General features: G+C 49.8%; 4 protein-coding genes across 4 annotated transcripts; 2 read left to right on the top strand and 2 right to left on the bottom strand.

The window, feature by feature from the left end:
• Positions 1-140: 140 nt before the first annotated feature.
• On the bottom strand, positions 141-4,109 carry T069G_08052 (ankyrin repeats (3 copies) domain-containing protein; the record flags this gene model as incomplete). Its single annotated transcript, XM_056175262.1, has 7 exons — positions 141-652; positions 749-783; positions 883-1,303; positions 1,358-2,127; positions 2,186-2,798; positions 2,871-3,038; positions 3,134-4,109. 7 exons carry the CDS (start codon positions 4,107-4,109, stop codon positions 141-143), a joined length of 3,495 nt encoding a protein of 1,164 aa, XP_056026211.1.
• A 3,026-nt stretch (positions 4,110-7,135) lies between these two features.
• Positions 7,136-10,000, top strand: T069G_08051 (calcium-dependent channel, 7TM region, putative phosphate domain-containing protein; the record flags this gene model as incomplete). The annotated part of the gene is made up of 4 exons (XM_056175261.1): positions 7,136-7,226; positions 7,298-7,424; positions 7,500-9,130; positions 9,189-10,000. The coding sequence occupies 4 exons, from the start codon at positions 7,136-7,138 to the stop codon at positions 9,998-10,000; spliced, it is 2,661 nt and encodes an 886-aa protein (XP_056026210.1).
• Positions 10,001-12,261: 2,261 nt separating this feature from the next.
• On the top strand, positions 12,262-15,594 carry T069G_08050 (uncharacterized protein; the record flags this gene model as incomplete). The annotated part of the gene is made up of 1 exon (XM_056175260.1): positions 12,262-15,594. The coding sequence occupies one exon, from the start codon at positions 12,262-12,264 to the stop codon at positions 15,592-15,594; it is 3,333 nt and encodes a 1,110-aa protein (XP_056026209.1).
• A 575-nt stretch (positions 15,595-16,169) lies between these two features.
• On the bottom strand, positions 16,170-17,237 carry T069G_08049 (uncharacterized protein; the record flags this gene model as incomplete). Its single annotated transcript, XM_056175259.1, has 1 exon — positions 16,170-17,237. One exon carries the CDS (start codon positions 17,235-17,237, stop codon positions 16,170-16,172), a length of 1,068 nt encoding a protein of 355 aa, XP_056026208.1.
• Positions 17,238-19,797: the final 2,560 nt, after the last annotated feature.

Raw genomic sequence — 19,797 nt, 5'->3', positions numbered from 1 at the left:
ATTCAGTACACTACATTAGAATCGATAATATTGCCCAACTTCAACGACCCAAGGCCTCGATATCGACGTCCTTGTCGGTTGATAGCTGAACAATGATCTCTCGTTGATGCGTAACCGCATAGTACAGAAGCTTTTCATTATTATGAAACGTCTGCTCCCTCAATCCATTTAGCACCCTTATCAATCAACAACTCAGCGATTGCTTGCCTCCCATACATAATGGCTAGACGCAATGGCGTTTTAAATTCCTCGGTTGTTGCATTAATATCGGCACCGTTGTCAAGTAACAACTTGACTATTGCTTTTCCACCAAAGACTGCGTCATGCAGTGGAGTACGACCATTATGGTCTGCTGCTTCAATATTAGCACCCTTATCAAGTAGTAACTTAACAATTGCCTCATGGCCACTGGCAGCCTTATGCAGTGGCCTCCTACCACGATCATCTTCTGCATCAATATTGGCACCCTTATTTAGTAGTAACTTAACAATCGCCTCACGAGCACTGGCAGCGATATGCAATGGCCTCTGACCAATATACTCTGCCTCAACATCTGCACCCTTATCAAGTAGTAGCTTAACAATTGCCTCGTTGCCACTAAAAGCGATATGTAATGGTCTCCGGCCACTACACTCCGCCTCGATATTGGCACCTTTTTCAAGTAGCAACTTAACAACTGCCTCATTGCCATCAGCAGCAATATGCAGTGGCCTCTGACCAAGACGATTTACTTCATCAGTATTAGCACCCTCGTCAAGTAACAATTTCACAATTGCTTCTTGTCTATATATCACGGCTGTATGTAATGGTGTGTTAAGATACTGGCCTGTTGCATTAATGTTGGCACCCTCGTCAAGTAACAACTTCGCAAGTGCTTCATGCCCATATATAATTGCTAAATGCAATGGCGTATTAAGATCGTTGTCTACTGCACTACTAGCAGCACCCTTGTCAAGTAATAATTTCGCAATAATCTCGTGACCGAACTTTGCTGCTGGTAACAAGTATAACGAAAAATCTTCTCCATCGTCAATGCCCTTTGCAATAAGCTTTTGGACAAGGATTTCGTCGTAGTTCTTCGGTTCCATAGCGGTAGTCAAATATATTATGCTGTCGCCTGCCAAAGAGCCTGTATGAGCTCCATTGTCAAGTAGAAACTCTGCAATACCTATATGTCTGTCGATAGCCATCAGCAGTGGTGTCACCTCCATTCCTTCGCGCCCATTTGTATCACATCCGTTCTTAAGCAACAGGATGACTGCCTCATCGAGCACAAAATGCACGGCAAGATGTAGGCCCGACACTGGCGAAAATGGTTTGAATCGGAAGCGGTCGCTATCGGAGCTGAGTTTTGCACCGTCGTAATAATCGTAGATCTGCCAAGAGTGCTGGCCCATCATGTCATGGAAGGCATGAGAAGCCTTAGCCCCGCTCATGAGAAATTCCACGACACTCTCATTCAGTTTTCTTCCAGCAGTGCGTGCGTGGTGACCCCAGTAATAACTGGCATACCTATAAAATTTGTAAGAGGACAAATCTAGATCTGATCCGTCTGATTCGTCTGATTCGTCTGATTCGTCTGATTCGTCCAGATCAGATTCGTCCAGATCAGGTCCGTCTAGGCAATCTTTTCCAAAGGCTGTGAATGAAAGATAAGATATGCAAATTTCTGCAATCATAGCCTCTGCATTAGGAAACCAATCGCTCTTCTTCTTCTCGAAAAATTCTTGTGTTGTGTAGTGTACCAGTCTGATGACATTACTCTCTTCATCGACAGTGACTAACCCAGCACAGAACGACACCATATCATGAACTTGTGGCATAGCATCTTCATCAAGCTCATTCATACCGACTTTAACTGCGAGAGCATGCTGGAGTTCTTCTGTGGACATCGGCCGCTTTGCAGAGGAGATCCACGTTAGAACTCGCGTGGCAAGGTTCCGAAATCCCTCTTTTTGTCCATTTATCCTTTCCCAGGCAGATTCGTATGCTTGATTTAGTATTTCCAGTCTTTTGTCTTCTCCGGATCCTGTCACCTGCTTTGGCAGCTGCGCGACTGCTTCTCTAACGTCTGTGACGGTGACTTTATCAACGAGTACGTCGAGATATATCTTTGCTAAGAGAAACCTAGGAAATGTGAGTACTTGTATACGATACCTGCAAAGTTATAAATCTAGTCACATACATTCCGTCAACGGCATCTGATATGCCTTTTATAATCTCATCTTTCAGATCTGGCTTGTGTTTGATTAGAGATGGTAGATGCTCCATGTTACCTCCGTCTAGTTGGCCATGCACGTATCTTCGCACGTCATCCCCGCTCGCACGAATCTCTATGCATTTGCAAGCCTCGAACTTTTTCATAATTTCCGGGATTAGTCTCGAGGTCGCAAAAATGTTCAGCTTTGACTTTTCCCGAAGAAAGAACATGTCTGTTAGAAGATTTGCTCGGCATCCATCCGACCCCTGGCATTCGTCAAGAGCATCAACAAGGATAAATACTCTCAGATATGAATCTACCATATATCCAAGAAGCTCTTTTGTATCATCCAGCGATGGGCGTTGGTTTTTAGTCTTATATTCATCGAATATCTTCTTAGCATCTTGTTGTAACATGTTTTGACCAAGAGCCAGCTGTTTCACTAGGCTTAATAATAAATCATGGAGCTTCTGCTCATCGTGCCGACGAAAATTGCAGTATAGGTATGCAATGCCCACCGTAGGATCGTTATTAAATCGTTCATAAAGGTTGTTAATCACCATAGATGTAAGGATTGTTTTTCCAGCTCCGGGAATCCCTGGACAGAACAGCGTTTGCTGACTGTTGTCGACCCAATCTTGGAATATGTCAGATTTAAGAAGCCACTGGCCAGTTCCAGGTTGCCGCTTGCTGAAGTAATCTTTTTGCTGTAATGTATAGTCGACTGGCGTTAGCCAATTTAAAAAAGCTTGGTGGCCTTGAGCGTACTGTCGAGTTGCCATTTCACTAAAAGCTGTCTGTATGCTTCCAAGTTCTGCATTAATATTCGACAAGATGTCTATTAAAGACACAGTTAGCGACTGGTGAATCTAAATGGCCGCACATAGTACATAAAGACGACTGGAGTTGTTGAAAACAGATAGAATTATGTACCTTGAACTGACTCCATGTGCTCCACGGCCCAAATCTGCAACATGGAAAGAATTTCCTTCGCATAAGCTGCCGCAACAGCAGCAGCGTACTCTTGCCAATCTTTGTTCTTACCCGAGTCTGCATAATCACAAATCCCTCGGACAACGAGGCACGGAAAGTCGTTCATTAATCCCGCAGCCTCCATTTCAATACATAGTACATTCCCGTCAAGATCTTCGTTGAGGCGGTCGCGGACTGCAGCGTCTTTTATGACTTGGTTACCAGATGCGATTAAGCCATGGTGAATGTCTGGGCATCTCATCGCCGTTCGTTCGCCGCTTTGGTCTTGAGGATCTCCAAGCGACTGATTCCAAAAGTATTTTGGGTATAATTTTGGGTATTTCTGTTTCATTTCATCCAAGAAGATGGGGATCTTAGACTCTTGCATCTCATGCTCAGACTCCAGCTTTGATAAGACTTTGAGGAGTGCATTCGGCGGGCTATTCAACGCTCCAGTTCGTTTAAATCTTCCGCCGTCTTCCGCCTTACCCAAGTCCCATTGAACAACTCCTGGGTATTGATCAATTGGCGCACTAACCACGACATCTCCAAGTCGAACCTTGGAAGGGATGCCGCCTCCAATCCCGACTAATAGCCCGAATTTAATGGATGGAAAGGAACTGAGCATCTTTGTCGCGATTGTCGCCGCGGAATTGGTGCCATACCGGCCTTTCGGTAAACAGGCTATGACAATGTAATGACCACCAATTGATCCAAAGGTGTAGGCGTTGTCATCATTAGCGAGAGATGGAAGATCTGGGTGCTTTTGGTCTAGCATGGCAATCGCCGCTGTTTGCTCTTTTGGCAATGCACAAATCCATCCAATTGTATAATCGGCATGGCTAAATTTGACTGGGTCTGATGGAATACCAAGCTTGATCTTCTTTGCATCAGGAGAGGCATGCTCATCATCGGCCTCATTGGGTCGCTTTGGCATTTTGTCACAGCTGAGTAGAGAGCTCTGTGGCGCAGAATAAAACTATTTCATGATTAAGGAATCAAGAATCAATAGCAAAATCATGCGGATGAACGGAACAATTGAGGGAGATGAGCCATTAGAATTTATAGGGGCTCAGCCCCAAGAAAGCCTTGCGGGATGTTGGGCGTGAACGATGCCCAGGGTCGAAATCCTGTGTAACACAACAAGGGCTTTTCTAGCCAATACGACGTATCTGCTTGTATTTGCAAATTAAAATTGGGAATGAGGCTTTAGAGATTGGTGAGAATTCGCCCAATTGGAAATGAGAAATATCTATATAGCCAATGATAGATGCAGCGTTTGTGAGGCTTTCCTGAAGGCTACTCGGCGCGGCTGAGCACACTTCGCATGTTCATCAGGCAGCCATACGTGTTGAAAACGGTATCGTGCGTTTGGATATAACAGCATCGGTATCTCATCGACCAAGAAGTTGTTCAAGTGGCGGAATTTCGCTGTCTAAATAGACTAAAAACAACTGCAAACAAAAAAGCAAAAGTGAAGATGTTTCTTGCTCAGTAAATACCAAGGGTGAAGCCCGTTGATGGCCGGATCACACTGCATCCAAACGACACTCCCGACAGTAACCAGTCAAGTTTCCGTTATAAACTGGCTCAGCTTCCGACACTTAGGAAGAGCAGCGCCCCGAGATCTTGTCACTGTTATATTCTTACTTGGGGTCATTCATGTGCATGCGTATACTTGATGCTACCCTAGACTCTAGGTCTAGAACTTCAATTTTCAGCTGGATTAGTTCAGGTACGCGGCGAGTGAAGCTGCCCAAAGAGCCGACGTTTGTCCGACACATCCAATCTACAGGTCACTTGATCTTGTGCATGTCATCGAACCATGAGAAGCTGATGACGCATATCAGGTTGGGTGTGTTGGTGTGGCACCGCCCACACCATACTGTACGGAGTAAGAAACAAGCTCATCAGAAAACTCGATCTTGAGTCGGGGGTCTGGGGTCAGTAGATCGGCATGAATCGGATACGATACGTGTACAGCACTGATGGCGATCGCCGACAAAAGACAACATCAACAAACAACATGTGAAATGCCATTGAGGAAAAGGGATGGCGCTGACCGTGATCAGAATCTCATCTGGATAACAGGAACCAACTACTAGCACTCAACGGTCCCTAAATCCAAACTCAATGCGTCTAACAGCATATTTTGCGTGAGACAAACTGGTGGATTATCGCAAACCTGCGGCTGCAACCTTTGGCTAGGCGAACGCATTCGGCCGTACTCTTAGACCAATATCATCCGGAGCTGATGTGAAATAGGTGAGATGCAAGTCTCCGGATTGTACGACGAGTACTGTAGTGAGAATTTTTTGTAGTCGTAGTGTCGGATGTGGCGAGTTGCCGGTGCCTTTCAGCCTTTGAAAACTCAGGTCCTCGTGGGGCATACGGCTTTGCTTGACGCCATCTATGAAGATTTTGTCTTTTATTGCCGGTGCTCGTGGAGCTCGTGGAGCATTTGAATGGAACTGACGCCACGGCGAATTCGCAACGAACCGAGACTAACACAGCGCTCTCAAAGCTTATTCCACTCGCCAAGACGAGCCGAGTAATCAACTCCGAGGGCCAAGACGATAAACATGTATATGTAGTCATTATTCATCACCTCATATATAGACAGCATCATCATACATAAGGTCTGGCGTCGACACCCTCAGGTCAGGTCAGGGCAGCCTCTTAGCCGGATCAACGCGTGGGCCTCCAAAACTGGGTTCTGGTAGCCCAAGGGTATGACGAGATTGAAAGTTGCTCGTCTGCGTGTGACGCCCACGCTTCTGCCGTCCCTCGGCCCACAAAAAGCACAGCTGAACAGGGATCGCCTGCAAGCCAAGTTCAATATCAAGGCAAGCTAAAGGGCAGCCGGACAGGGGGCTGAACCCACAAGCCACGACCCCATTGAGTTATCGAACGGTGACCCCCTCCTGGGAAATGAGATGTCTTGAATGAAACTCGGCTCGGTGCGTGTACAGGAGAGAATGATGAGGAAAAAATTTCTAAAATTGCCGGGCCTTGGGAGGAGTACTCGTAGCCTTGAGTGTTCTGGACGGGGGAGGCGCATGCGAATAATTGCATATGACGAAGCGGCAAATGGTCTCAGCTTGCCGGCCTTGTCCTCCAATCCGTGTCTCTGCTTCATCCCTCTTCTTCCCACTCTCATCATCACTCACTCTCGCTATCTATCGGTCGTCTGGTACGGCCATCCGCTCGTTTACCCGCCCAAGCCACATACGCACAAGCTCCAATAGCAGCTGGACACACGCAAGATTTTGGATCCGATCCCTCCCTTTTTTTCCAAGCTCTCAAGCAGACAGACAGCCTTTTATCGACCCACATAGGCTAGATCGGCAAGTTGGCGCCGCAGCCGGGTCCTTGTCTGGCTGAGACAGTGACTTATCAGTGGCACGGCCAACTCATCAGGTCCAGCCCACGAGGGGAAGAAAAAAAAGAGAGAGAGAGAAGCCCAGATGAGAAGAGGGACAAGAAGAAAAAGCTAGAAAGGATATACGACTAGTTAAGGGGAGCACAACCTCGTGCCTCTTACAGCCTGAATACGCGTTTATCCATCGCTTCGGCATCCACTGCCGCTGAGGACCTCGGAACTCGCCTTCCCTGTCCCGTCTGTGTCGCCATCGAGAGATCGATTGTTGATCAATCTGCCAAGCGTCAAGAGTACAGAGTACCTTTGTACCTTCGGTTGGCGATATTAGACGCTTGTCTTCCCTTTTTTTCTCTCTCCACTTAGCATATCTCTGTCAAATCTCACAAATCCCTGCTTTGCCCACCCCCTTCAAGCTACTACTTGGAGCTGGCGCTTTGCACACGGCATCCCGCATTCAATTCGATTCGCACTTTTTAATTTTACATCGATTCACGACGACGAGGTACCTTGAGCATCTTTCATAACAGCATCGAGCACAATTTGACGCGCGCGGCAACGGCTGCGAGCACGACGTCGTCAAGATGGGCAACTTTATCAGTTGGCTCAACAAGAACCTGGCTCCCGACTCCAACCAGGGATCAGCGCGGGAATCCCAGCCAGAGTCAGCATGGGGTGAGTTCAAGCTTCACTGGATGAACATATGCTGTCGATATAGGGCTGACTGAGCTTGTGTCTGTTAATAGGCATGCTCGATACTCTCATTCCTGTATTGGTAGTATCGTGTGTCTACATTGTCATCTTCTTGTTCCTAAGAAGATCCCAACGGCGCTACTATGCGCCGCGTACATATCTAGGGTCTTTGCGCGAAGAGTAAGTGATGCTTCTCTCCATGTCAAGTGGGAAGTAAACAGGCAATGGACATGGACATAAACTGACGCAATATAGTGAACGAACGCCCAGCATACCCAGCAATCTGCTGACCTGGATTTCGGCCTTCTGGAAGATCCCCGATGCCTACGTTCTAACCCACCAGAGCCTCGACGCCTATCTCTTCCTTCGATACTTGCGCATCTGCTTCGTCGTTTGTTTCGTCAGCCTTCTCATCACCTGGCCCATTCTGTTCCCTGTCAACGCCACCGGAGGCAAGGGCCTCTCCCAGCTCGAGATCCTGTCTTACAGTAATGTCGACATTGAGAATCACAAGAACTACCTCTACGCCCACACCTTTGTCGGCTGGGCTGTCTATGGCTTCCTTATGTACATGATTACACGCGAGTGCATCTTTTACATTAATCTGCGCCAGGCTCACCACATCAACCCCCACAATGCCAAACGAATCTCTGCCCGCACCGTGCTCTTCACTTCCGTTCCAGAGGAATACAACACCGAAGAGCGTATTCGTAACATGTTCAACAACGTCAGGAGGGTCTGGGTCTGTGGCAAGACAGATGAGCTCGACAAATTGGTGGAGGAGCGTGACGATGCTGCCATGAAGCTTGAAAAGGGAGAAATTGGCCTCCTGACAAAGGTCAACAAGGCTCGCATCAAGGCCATGAAGAAAGGAGAAACTCAACCCGAGGGCCCTGCCACTACCGAAGATGGAGATGTCGAGACAGGTGACATTGCTTCACGCTGGATTCAGGATAAGGACCGCCCGCATCATCGCCTTGGCTTCCTTGGTCTCATTGGCGAAAAGGTCGACACCATCTTCTGGAGCCGCAATGAGCTGCAGCGTCTGATTCCGGAGGTTGAAAAGGCTCAGGCCGACTGGAGAGCTGGTAACAACGAGAAAGTCCGCGCTGTGTTTGTCGAATTCGAAACCCAAGGCGACGCTCAATACGCATTCCAATCCGTTACTCACCACCAGGCCCTGCACATGGAGCCCAAGGCCATTGGCATTCAGCCTGCAGAGGTTGTTTGGAAGAGCTTGTCCTTCCCCTGGTGGCAGGTTATCATCCGCCGCTATGTCGTCTATGCCTTCATTGCCGCTCTCATCATCTTCTGGGCCATTCCCGTTGGTATTGTCGGCTTGATTGCCCAGGTGAACACGCTTAAGAACATTCCCGGCTTGACTTGGATTGGTGATATTCCCAAGCCCATTCTTGGAGTTGTTTCCGGGTTGCTCCCAGCAGTGGCTCTCTCCGTCCTGATGTCCCTGGTCCCCGTCATCATGCGTATCTGTGCCAAACAGGCCGGCGAAGCTACTCAGTCTCGCGTCGAGCTATTCACCCAGAACTCATACTTTTTCTTCCAGCTCATTCAGGTGTTTTTGATTCAGACCCTTACCAACGCAGCTTCAACAGCCCTTGTTCAGATTGCCCAGCAGCCGCAACAGGTCTTTAACATTCTCTCCGAGTCCCTTCCTACGGCATCTAATTTCTACATTTCCTACTTTATCGTCCAGGGTCTTACTATTGCGACTAGCGTTGTTACGCAAGTTGTCGGCTTCTTCATTTTTACGCTGCTGTACAAGTTTTTGGCCAAGACACCCCGAGCCATGTATAAGAAGTGGACCAGCCTCAGTGCCATTTCTTGGGGCAGCGTTCTACCAGTATATACCAACATTGCTGTCATTAGTATGTTTCTTGTGGATTCTTTCCATACCTACTAGATACATCTGCTAACATATCATAGGCATCACGTATTCGGTTATTGCTCCTTTGATCCTTTTCTGGTCATCCATTGGTATGGGCTTGTTCTATCTTGCCTACCGATACAATATCCTGTTCGTCACGGAGACTCAAATCGACACACATGGCTTGATCTACCCTCGTGCACTGAAGCAGCTGTTTTCTGGTATCTACCTGGCTGAGATCTGCATGGTTGGTCTCTTTGCCGTTTCCAAGGCTGCTGGACCTGCGGTCCTTATGGCTATTTTCCTTGGCTTCACCATCTTGTACCACCTCACCCTGTCGCGAACCCTCGATCCACTCCTCTACGGCTTGCCACGAAGTCTCCAGGCAGAGGAAGAACTCATTCAGCTGCGCGCCGCGGGCAACGGAACTGGTACTAGCATTGAGGAAGGCCTGGCCTCCAACAATGTCTCTCACGATGACACTACCGGCAAGACCCAGGAACCTAAGAAATTGCCCCTGGACGCATCAGGAAAGCAGGGTAACTTTATTCTCAAATTCCTTAAGCCTTGGGTCTATGCGGATTATGCCACACTACGCGAACTGTTCCTCAAAGAAGAGCACTTGGCGGAGCCGATGCAGTACGCCGATGAAATCGAGGCCGAAGCATTCTTGCCACCATCCGTTTCAAGCAGGACTCCCATCCTTTGGATCCCCTCGGACCCTGCGGGCTTGTCCAAGCAAGAGGTTGCTGCTTCAAGCAAGGTGATTCCCATCACGGATGAAGGCGCAACGCTCGACGAGAAGAACCATGTTACTTGGGATTCCGAAGGTGCTCGACCGCCCATCTGGGAAGAAAAGATTTACTATTAGGCGGCTTAATACTTGATACCCCCTCCCGTCTTTTTGTTTAATTCTGCCTGCAGTGCGTCTGGCCTTTTTTTTATTGCCCTTGAATTTGGCGGGTTTATTAAGATGAGAGAGACTATAATATGTTATTTACGGTCGTATGGATAGGACTGAGCATGATATCATCTGGAGAGCGCACGAATGAGGAGGAAGAGCACAAGATTCATGTTAGACGAGGGCAGTTAGTTAGATGTATTGTAACTGGCCAGGACACGCAGGCTACTTGCACTTTTTTTGCTTGAATTCGTAATGTCGAATAGAAATAGTAATTGTGAACAAGACCAAGACGACGCATGTCTCAGTTGATGCATTGATATTGTCTGACTTTGAGCCGATACAAAGCATAGACAAGGACAAGACAAGACAACTGGGAAAGATTCAGGTTTTGCTTTTGCTCTGCCGCGTGTTCCCTGCTAGTCCAACGGTGGCCCGGCGGTTCTAGGCTTCTCGTCATTTCCCGGGTGGGGGGCTGAAGCGGGCGAGAGACGGAGAAGAAGATGCGTGTCAGCACGAGCAGATGATGATACTCGTAGCAGATCACGGAGAGAAGACAGAGTTACAGTATCTCATCGAGAGTGGCTGCAGGCGGCATCATATCGAGATAGAGAGACGTCCAATGGCATCCGGGTCAGGCTGCATCTGCACGCCATTCCCAGCCATCTTTGTTTGACTGCAGCGGTTTCGATTGGCTGCCGCTCAAGCTGTTTAGGTGTGCCCCCCAGCCCCTCGTTGCATCACATGTGCTGATGGTGGCTGGGTCCCGATTTGCCCAAAAGAGCAGGTTGGACTAATAACATGCTGATAGCGAGAATTAAGAGCAAGGCAGCAGGTTTGGAATATTTTTTTCTCTGCTGATGGGTGCTATTCATGAGTGTATTTTTATATTTTTAGGTGTTTGAGTAAGACGGATAGTAGGGAATTGATTCTATGGATAGCATCAATAATAGCACGAATAGCAGTAGACAAAAAAATTCTTGCTGATGGTCTTATGGGTTGATCCCCAATCTAGGGCGCTAGCATAATAACGCCGTGCCCCGCTAAGCCGTGGTGGGAAAAAGAAAGAGGCCAAGCTTTGGTTGCTCCCGGCAACGGCGGTAGGACCAGGACAACAAATGGACTTTGTGTGGGGGGAAGAGGATGATGAGAATTGACGGACGACTTAATGGGCGTCAGATGAGGTGATTGATGATGTTTATGAATTGAATATGAAAATAACAAGATCTGTACAAGTGTAATGTGTATTATATCCATGTTTTATACTTTTTTCATGACAGCGGCAGCTATCAAAGTATGATAAATGAGAGTGTCTTAAAGCGTAGCAATCCGTTAAATTGCCTGCCCATAATCGACGTTGCAGCGGCTCTGCTAGCAGCTTTAATGGTCAGCGGCTAATGCTCTCGCTTCGTGCAGCTCAACCCACGGAAACAACGGCCGTCTGCCGCCTGCAGGTGCACATGTTAGCTCTTTCCCTCGCCTGTATCGGCCGGACTGGCGCTCCTGCCCCCCCTTGTTGACAATCCCAGTCTGTCAAGCACCACCCGCGTGCTGCGCCTTCCTTCTGCTGCTACCACCAGTGTTGTTACATACATGTAGGTACTAGGTAGTGCTGTTGCTGCTGTTACTGTTAACGGCCACCGCTAAAGCCGGGGTGCAGCCCACCGCTTTGCGCGTGTCTTTTTGCCTTCCAAGCTCTATGCTCGTACCAGCGCCAAAAGGGTCCCTGCATCTTGCAAGCCTTTGGCCAACTCTCGCGGCCGTGACAAAAAAGCTTCAGCTTGCTGTTGGTGTTGAGTCGGGCTGGAGAAGAAGAAGCTGACCTAATATCTTGTTCATCTTGTATTTTTTCCTTTCCTTTTTTGCTTCACTTCCTATAATCTTCCCACCTCGTCTCGCATTGTGAGACCCTGAGAGATTGGCTGCCCTCGGATCGGACCCTCGACTCCAGCTTCGCCTACTGCACGTCCTCGATCGTTTGTGGGGGAGCTGCTGCAGCACCACTATTTACTCGGCAGAGGCGGTGGATGCGATTCTAAACCGACGACTGGCGCGGACGACATCGAGAAGAACGGAAAAGAAGCGGACGACAAACGACACTCACGATTGCGACAAGGACAAGGCTGCGAGGGATCGACATGCCACGAGGATATGATCGACAAGCGAACAAGGCAAACGATCCCAGGGAAACACTAGAAAAAAAATTTCAATCAGGGAGACCGGAGTGAGAGATGTCGGTGCGAATCCAATCAATGGCCGTACCACCAGAGCCGTTTGCTCGCGGACGCGCGCAGCCGCATCGCGCAACACCAGGCCTGGCGCGATCAAGTCGCTTCATATGGTCTGCAGCTTTGCTCTTGGGAGCTCCATTGGTGACCGCTGCGCATAGCTTCCCCTATGTTCCCACTCAGATTCTCACGCCTGATGCGTGCTTCAACCAGAGCGCGTGCCACGCCCCAGACATCGCTTACATCTTCACTCAGGATAGCGACGACAACGTGCAGTTTCTGTCGCTGAACATTTCGAGTAAGGTTGGAACGGACACCAAGCTAAACCCCGTCACGACGAGCCTACCCTTTGTGAGCGGAGACAATCCGAAGAATACGGCATTTGGCGCAGTAAGAACAGAAGAAGGCGCGGTGCTGGTATATGCAGGAGAATGTGACCAAGGGCCAGGAAACGTGTGGACATATGGAGAGGGAGCAGCCGCGGGGGGTAGCGGCGACGCGGCCTGGGAGAAGCACGCGACAACATTGGGCAAGTCGCAAAAGAGCACATCGTCAAGGGGGCCGTACTTTCTTGGAGGAACAATCGCCTTTTCCGGGACATTGGCTCCCCTATTGGACGAACCGACAATATACTCCTATGGCGGCATGTGTGATACGCCGTCAGATAGCTCGAAGAATTGGCAATCTGCGGCGAATTACACCACAGGCATGATGAGTCTCTCTCCAGCTGATAACAGCCCTTCGTCCAAGTCGTATGCTCAAGACACTGCCTCAAACTCTGGGCCTAAGACGCCCATTGCCGGCTTCAGTCTCACCGCGCTGCAAAGTTCGATGAGCAACAACTCTGGAACGGTCACACAGCAGACCGCGTACGTCATCATCGGCGGTCATACCAAGCAAGCCTTCATCAACATGAGTACCTCTGCTGTGTGGAATCTCCCTGAGGAATCATGGTCATACGTTAACGTCCAACAATCGACCGACAACAGTCCCGATGGCGTAGAGAGTCGATCCGGCCATACAGCCACTCTAAGCCAGGACGGGCGTTCCATCATCGTATTGGGAGGTTGGGTTGGCGATGTGACAAATGCAGCGGAGCCACAGCTCGCCATCTTAGAAATGGGCCAGGCATACGATTCATGGAGATGGACCATTCCTAAGCAACAGCCGGATTTTGGAGACTCGGGCATCTATGGACACGGCGCGGCTATCCTGCCAGGAAATGTTATGATGGTGTACGGAGGTTGGCAGATTAGCGATTCGGACTCGTCAAGTAAGATGAAACGACAAACCGGCGTCACTACAGCGCCGCAATTCTTGAATTTGACCGACTTGACCTGGGCGACGACCTACAACAATCCTACTCCGGCCGAGCCCGAAGGCAAAGGCCCCAATGCCTCCCCTACCCAAGCTGCTAATTCATCTGATGATGGGTCCAAGGCTAAAATTCTGGGATTAAGCATCGGGTTTGGAATTGGTGGCGGGCTGGTTCTCCTTGTTTTGGTCCTGGTCATGTTCTTCTGTTGGCGCAAGAGGCAGAGGAGGCGTGCTGCTCGTGAGGAGACAATCAGGGGCATGGCGCAGGATGCTAGCATGTTTATCCACGACTCTGTTGACATGACTGAGCGGCCAGATGCTTTCCCCTGGGGTTATCGCAGCTGGTACAATAACGGCCAGGATCCATATAACAGCAGTGGAGATGATCGATCTCTGGGGTACGAGAGTATACGCGGCTCATATGGCGGCTATGCTCCCGTCGTACCAGGTGTTGCGAGGAAGCCAGTGTCTAGACAGATTCGTGGCGGTTACATACCGGCGAATCAGCTGAATAGCTTTGTATCTACTCCAGGTCAAATCCACCCTATCATGGAGGATGAGGAGGAGGATCTGGCTTATCAGCGTGTCAATCCGGTCGAAGCCACCACACCGACGTCAGACGCATATTCTGATCCATTCCTGACGCCGACAGTTGCCGTTGCCTCAGGGGGTCTGCCAGTGTTCCAACCTCCGCCCCCTGGCCAAAGCACGGCTGGCCCAAGCACAGATGGCCCCTTTCAACACGACCCGGATGTGCAAGACTGGGTATCTGATGTTGACGCGGCAGACGCCATGCTGGCCAGATATAACAGTACTCGAGCACAGGGCCGTAATTCTCCCACACGGCGAAACTCCCAACGCTCTTCCGGCGCACGAGAAGACGATCTCCGTACGGAATCGGCCCTATCAGAATCAAATCGCAGCGCGGGAGATGGTCTAGGTCGATCCAGCTCCGGCCGATGGTCCGCCATTGTTACTGGGGGCCTCTTTGGCGGTTCATCGGCACCGACCACAGAGCCGGGCAAGCCTGGTAGCTCCTCTTCCAGCAGCTACAACACAGCGAAATCAGGATTCGGCGCGCTGCAGGCAGAAGGTCCCAATCTGCTGCTCGGCAGATCAAGTCCATACGAAGATGACGAGTTCCAACAGCCCAGCTCGCCGTCGAAATCCAAGCCTCCTCGACGAAGCTGGCTTGGTTCACTGAGACGTGTCTTTTCTGGTTCAGAATCTACCTCAGGAGACTTGTCTGTTAGAGATAGGTCTCCTCAGCGAGAGATATCAACAGACATGCTCAGCCACGATTACGAACCCCCACTCGCAGCTCTTGGCAGCGAGCTTCTTCGAAGAAAGCAGGGTCGCCAAGACTGGGAAAGTGGTGAGGGCAGCGGTGCTCAGGAAAACGAATGGGATATTGAAAGAGCCGTGGAGAACCGTCTCGTACAAGTCATGTTCACTGTCCCCAAGGAGCGCCTTCGAGTTGTGAACGCCGACGATCTTGACGACGGGACGAGTACCGATGAAAGACAACCTCTTCATATGCCACAGACGGCAGAGCTTGTCGACATGGATAAACGGTTATCGATGGTTACTCCTTCGCTTCGCAGCGGCAGCAAACTCAGCTCTCATCACGATGACGAGGGCGGAGGTGTGCCCGTGGACCAAGGTGATCGTGACGACGGCTTCTTGAGAATCAACCAGGATGATTATGAAGACAGGAGCGAGGGAAGTGAGAGAGGCGAAATGATTGAAAGACCGCTTTCGGTAGTGACGGACATGTCGAGACCGCTCTCAGTAGCAACGGACGTCTCGTTTGCCAGGTCGGCGAGCGTTTACACGGCAGAAGCCATGACGTTTGAGCGTCCCAAGACAAGAGTGCTGCAAATGGTGGACCGCATTGAGAGCGCGAGCAATAGTCCTACCAAGGAAGCTAGTCCGTCAATCAGCAGGTCTAACACACCGGGAATACGGAGTGTAAAGAGCAAGAAATCGCTGCGAAGTGAGGATCTCAGACGGCAATAAGGGGAAGGATATGGGATATTGGGATTTTTTATAAGGGTAATTTAAGGGGGGGGGGTCTTTATAAGCGGGACTTTGCATACGGTTGGGAGACATTTTGGAGTTTGTTACCACATCTTCTCTCGTTTTGCGAAAAATTGTAACTTGAGCGTTCTGTCGTTTTTGTTGGGTGCTATTTCTTGTATATAGCCTAGGATAGGATTGCGGGAGGGTGGATGGAGGATATGTATGGACGGATTGGATGGATTGGTTGGCGGATGGATGGAGAGGATGAGCAACGGATCCAACTTCGATGCCGTGTATGTATGTATGGTATATGTGTATGGGTATATACGAGTCCCTTCTTTTTTGGTTTGGTTTGGTTTGGGTTATCCAAGAGATTTGTATCTAAATTCCAAGCCGTGCTCTACCTAGTAGTATACAATGCACCAGCTCTGTGTGTAGTATATATATCGTAGCCTATGTGTTTTCCGTATGTGGACGGTATGCAGTAGTAATAGTAGCCAATCCAAGTAAACAACGCCATGTCTCAAGTCAAAGAATGCAGAAAAAAAAAAACATCTAACTCGTCAATGCCATCACCTCAACCAAGCATTCCATTTCAAAATCGTCTTAATCAGCTTCTTGCCCGGAAAATCGATAATGACGACGCCCACCCTCGCCTCGTCAACATTCGCCGATGCATCCTCGAGATACTGCCCCGTCATGTCATTCATGCCCTGGATCGTCCTATTCATCGGTCCAGCAGCAGCTTCAATAGGTAAAACGCCTACCGAGGCAGATGTATGAGCCAAGTAGAGGAAGCGGTTATCGTCCGGTGCCAGTGCGGCGTATTCCAAAGCGTCGCGAATAGCGGTCCATTTCTCGGAGAGGTGGTACACGTCCGGGATGACCCATAGATCTTCGAGGACCATCTCGGGACCTTCCCACCGAAGACCGTACGGGCCGTCGCGGGCGTCAAAGTTTTGTAGTATGAATATCTTGGAGCGGAGCGCGCCGAGGGTAGGTATAGGAGCGGCGAATTCGTATTTGTGGAGGTGCTTCGCGGAGCCGGGCGCGGTGAGGGGAGACGAGAAGTGGTGGTAGTTGAAGGCGTCTTCGAAAGAAATAGAGTTGTTGGAGCCGATGGGGTTTCCTTCTTCCTTGAGGCGCATGATGATTGTCTCGGAGGGGTGGGCGTCGAGAAACTCAAAGACGTCAAGGAGAACCTGTTCATAGCCGAAGCCCGTATAACCATTCGCGTGATAAATATGCAGCTCGTCATCCCTCAGCCTCGCCCTGATATCGAGATACCGCAGCCCACTGTTCAACTGCATGCTAAGATTCCAATTCTGGCACTGCAGCTGCTCCGACCCAATCTCATACGTCATCGTATCGTGTGTTCCGGGGATGCTCAAGCTGGTGAGATGGACGTCGTCGGGAATCGCCGCCATCCAATCCGGATGCAAGTCGTCGCCGGCATCGAAGCTATAGGCGGACTGGTAGCCTCTGTAGCATGTCGCGCCGACCATGCAGGGCGCAATGGCGAGGAGGATGTAGAAGAGGGCCATGGCGCCGAGGACGCAGATGGTCATGAGGACGGGGAGCTGGCGGCGGCGGCGAGGGCCCGGCTTGAGGGGTTTGATGGGGAGGGATATGGCGCCCATGATGAACGGTTGGTTGATTTGTAGAAGATGGGATATGATGGTGGAACAGGTGTAACCGGTGGTTGGGGGATGAGTTGTGATCGCGAGACAGCCGATGGAGAGTCGAGATCGAGCTGGGGATGGTTGATTCAGATCAGGCGGCAGGCGGTCACATGCGTGACCCGCATCAAAGAAGATTTTGCTAATGTATTTTGTTCCCTTGCACAAATAGCAATGCAGGTTTCACACAAGGTAACACAATGATGATGGATGGATTGTTTGTTTGCAAAGTGACGTGCAATGCGATGCGATTGCGATTGCGACTGCGATGCCGCGCGTAGCCGGAGGTTGGACTTATCGGGACCCGAAGATGCTCCGCTATCTCACAGATTACCGCAATGTGCAGCAATAGCCTGCCAATAGGTATAGTCGGTGATGTTAGCACCGGCAGTCATCAACAGCACTGAAGATTGGCGGCTTTCTCTTGAGATGCCATCAGTGCCTTTGTTGCCAATGTCCTAGTGCCAGTTACACCGCCAAAAAGTATAAAATAGCTCATTGACACAAAGGCTTTTTTATGACACTTGACACCCGTTGCCAAGGTCAGTCAAATACTGGCTTATCAGGTTGAGCAACTCAGCCCACGTGTAACAAAGCCCATCCCATCAGCCACCCTGCCAAACTCGCTCCCGTCTGCCACTCCGTATAATAATTGGAAACTTTAAGAATGTCTTTTCTCTCAAGAACCTTGGTCTTACCATAATAGCGAGCAGACAATTGTGGCAACTTCATCTTACAGTCTTAACACACACATGTTTGCCAATTCGAAAAGCCAATGCGTATTCAAAGCCCATCAACATCCGGCATCTACAAGCATGCACGGCATATCAGATCTCACTTACCCCTTACTTTCTCAAGGTCGTATAGTTGATTAGGGTTACGAATCAAGTCTCCATCCGGCAATTGCGGCGCATTCGTGGCTTTCGGTACAGCCAACTCATCCCGCTAGCCATTGTCCATGTTCAACTTCTGGACTTCTGAGGGAACCATATATATATACCATATCACATCGACTCCAGCGCAACAGCAACAACTGTATACTTTTCTCGTGAATCGCAGTGCTTAGTTGCCATCCAGACTTTACCAACAGCCACGGCGCTACCGCAGCTTAGAGCCGTCAATAGTCCCAGCGGCTTCTCGTATTCGCGGGCGTTAGCTGGCGCGGCGCGGGGAGAGTTCAGCTCCGAGTTTTGTGGACGAGAAAAATCTGGCATCGAAAGTGTTGCCATATTGGGCCCGTTCCTTAGACTTTGCATGCGTTAGGGATGGACCCTGGAGCGATCAAGCCTCTTTGGCAGCACGGGCCATTTTTGCGTGTGTTGAATGCATACGGAGTATAGTAGTATCAGGATAATAGGGGCCGAAAGCTCGCAGGTTAGCCTCCGGGTTTCTCGTCAACTCCGCTGGGGTTGCGGCTGAAGAGCCAAGCCCTCAACTCCAAGGATCCGTCAACTCCACTCCGGGCCGTGTACAGTACACGTACACGCTCGGTATGGGCTCAACATGTGATGAAATAGCATTGAGTATACACGTGCTGTACCATGAGCAAGATGGAGCAAACGTGCAAACCGAAATCGGGGCAACAAGGTTGTCCCCGTACCCACAAGTCATACACAAAAGGCCTTTGGCTTGAACACATACAAACATGCTCATGACGGCGTAAAGTTTCGTCTCTCGTGGTAACCATGAGAAGCCAAGGCCAGGAGAATCAAAGTTTCACACGGCTGTGGACTGGCTGACTCGGTTCGTTGTTGCTCGCGCTTCATTAGGGCTGCTCCAGACTTCTTAAACATGGCCCGCTTCCTTTAGTTTGGAACAGTAGCAATCACGCTAACATCCACGAGAGCTGGGCATAAGTCGCAGCACCACACACCAGAGGCAGAGGCAGAGGCAGAGGCACCTTTGAGCACAGCCAATTGGTCACCGCACTTAGCAGCCTGTGTGTCTGCGATGGAGGCCATCACTTGCATGTGTATACCGTATGTCCTCAAACTACCGGCGTATTGTAACATGGGCCCTGCGGGTATACGCACGGTGAGAAGTCGTCGGTGTAAATGCCTTCTGTCATTCGGTCATAAACGATTGGCAGTCGTAGTCTGGCGAAGGAAAAAGCCCTGTGTTTGAAACACCCGTTGCGGCTGCTCCCAATATTAGCGACGATCCATCTTCCTAGCTTGTCGATCTCTTGACCTATAGATCGGCAAACGAGGCGTCATCCTGTGGCGCAAATGACCAAAGAGTTTTCAATTCTCCCTTTTCTTTGGTCCAACGGCAATCTAGAACTTTGCCATCTATCCTCCTATTTTTATCTTCTCATTTCGACTTGGCACACGCTGCTAGGAAAGGGATGGATGGGCATTAGAGTTGGCACTTCCTCAATACGATACGGCAGAGATCCACTGCGTTTAGATGTTGAGCAAGAATTTCGCCTGCTTCTCAGGCACGGCACGTACGAGTATGTACTCGATACAGCCACCTACCATACGGAGCATGCGCAGAACCTATCCCGCAGTATGCTCAA

This window comes from Trichoderma breve, chromosome 5, assembly GCF_028502605.1.
Source record: "Trichoderma breve strain T069 chromosome 5, whole genome shotgun sequence".
Taxonomy (NCBI): Eukaryota; Fungi; Ascomycota; class Sordariomycetes; order Hypocreales; family Hypocreaceae; genus Trichoderma; species Trichoderma breve.
This window is presented reverse-complemented; position numbering and strand designations above follow the sequence as displayed.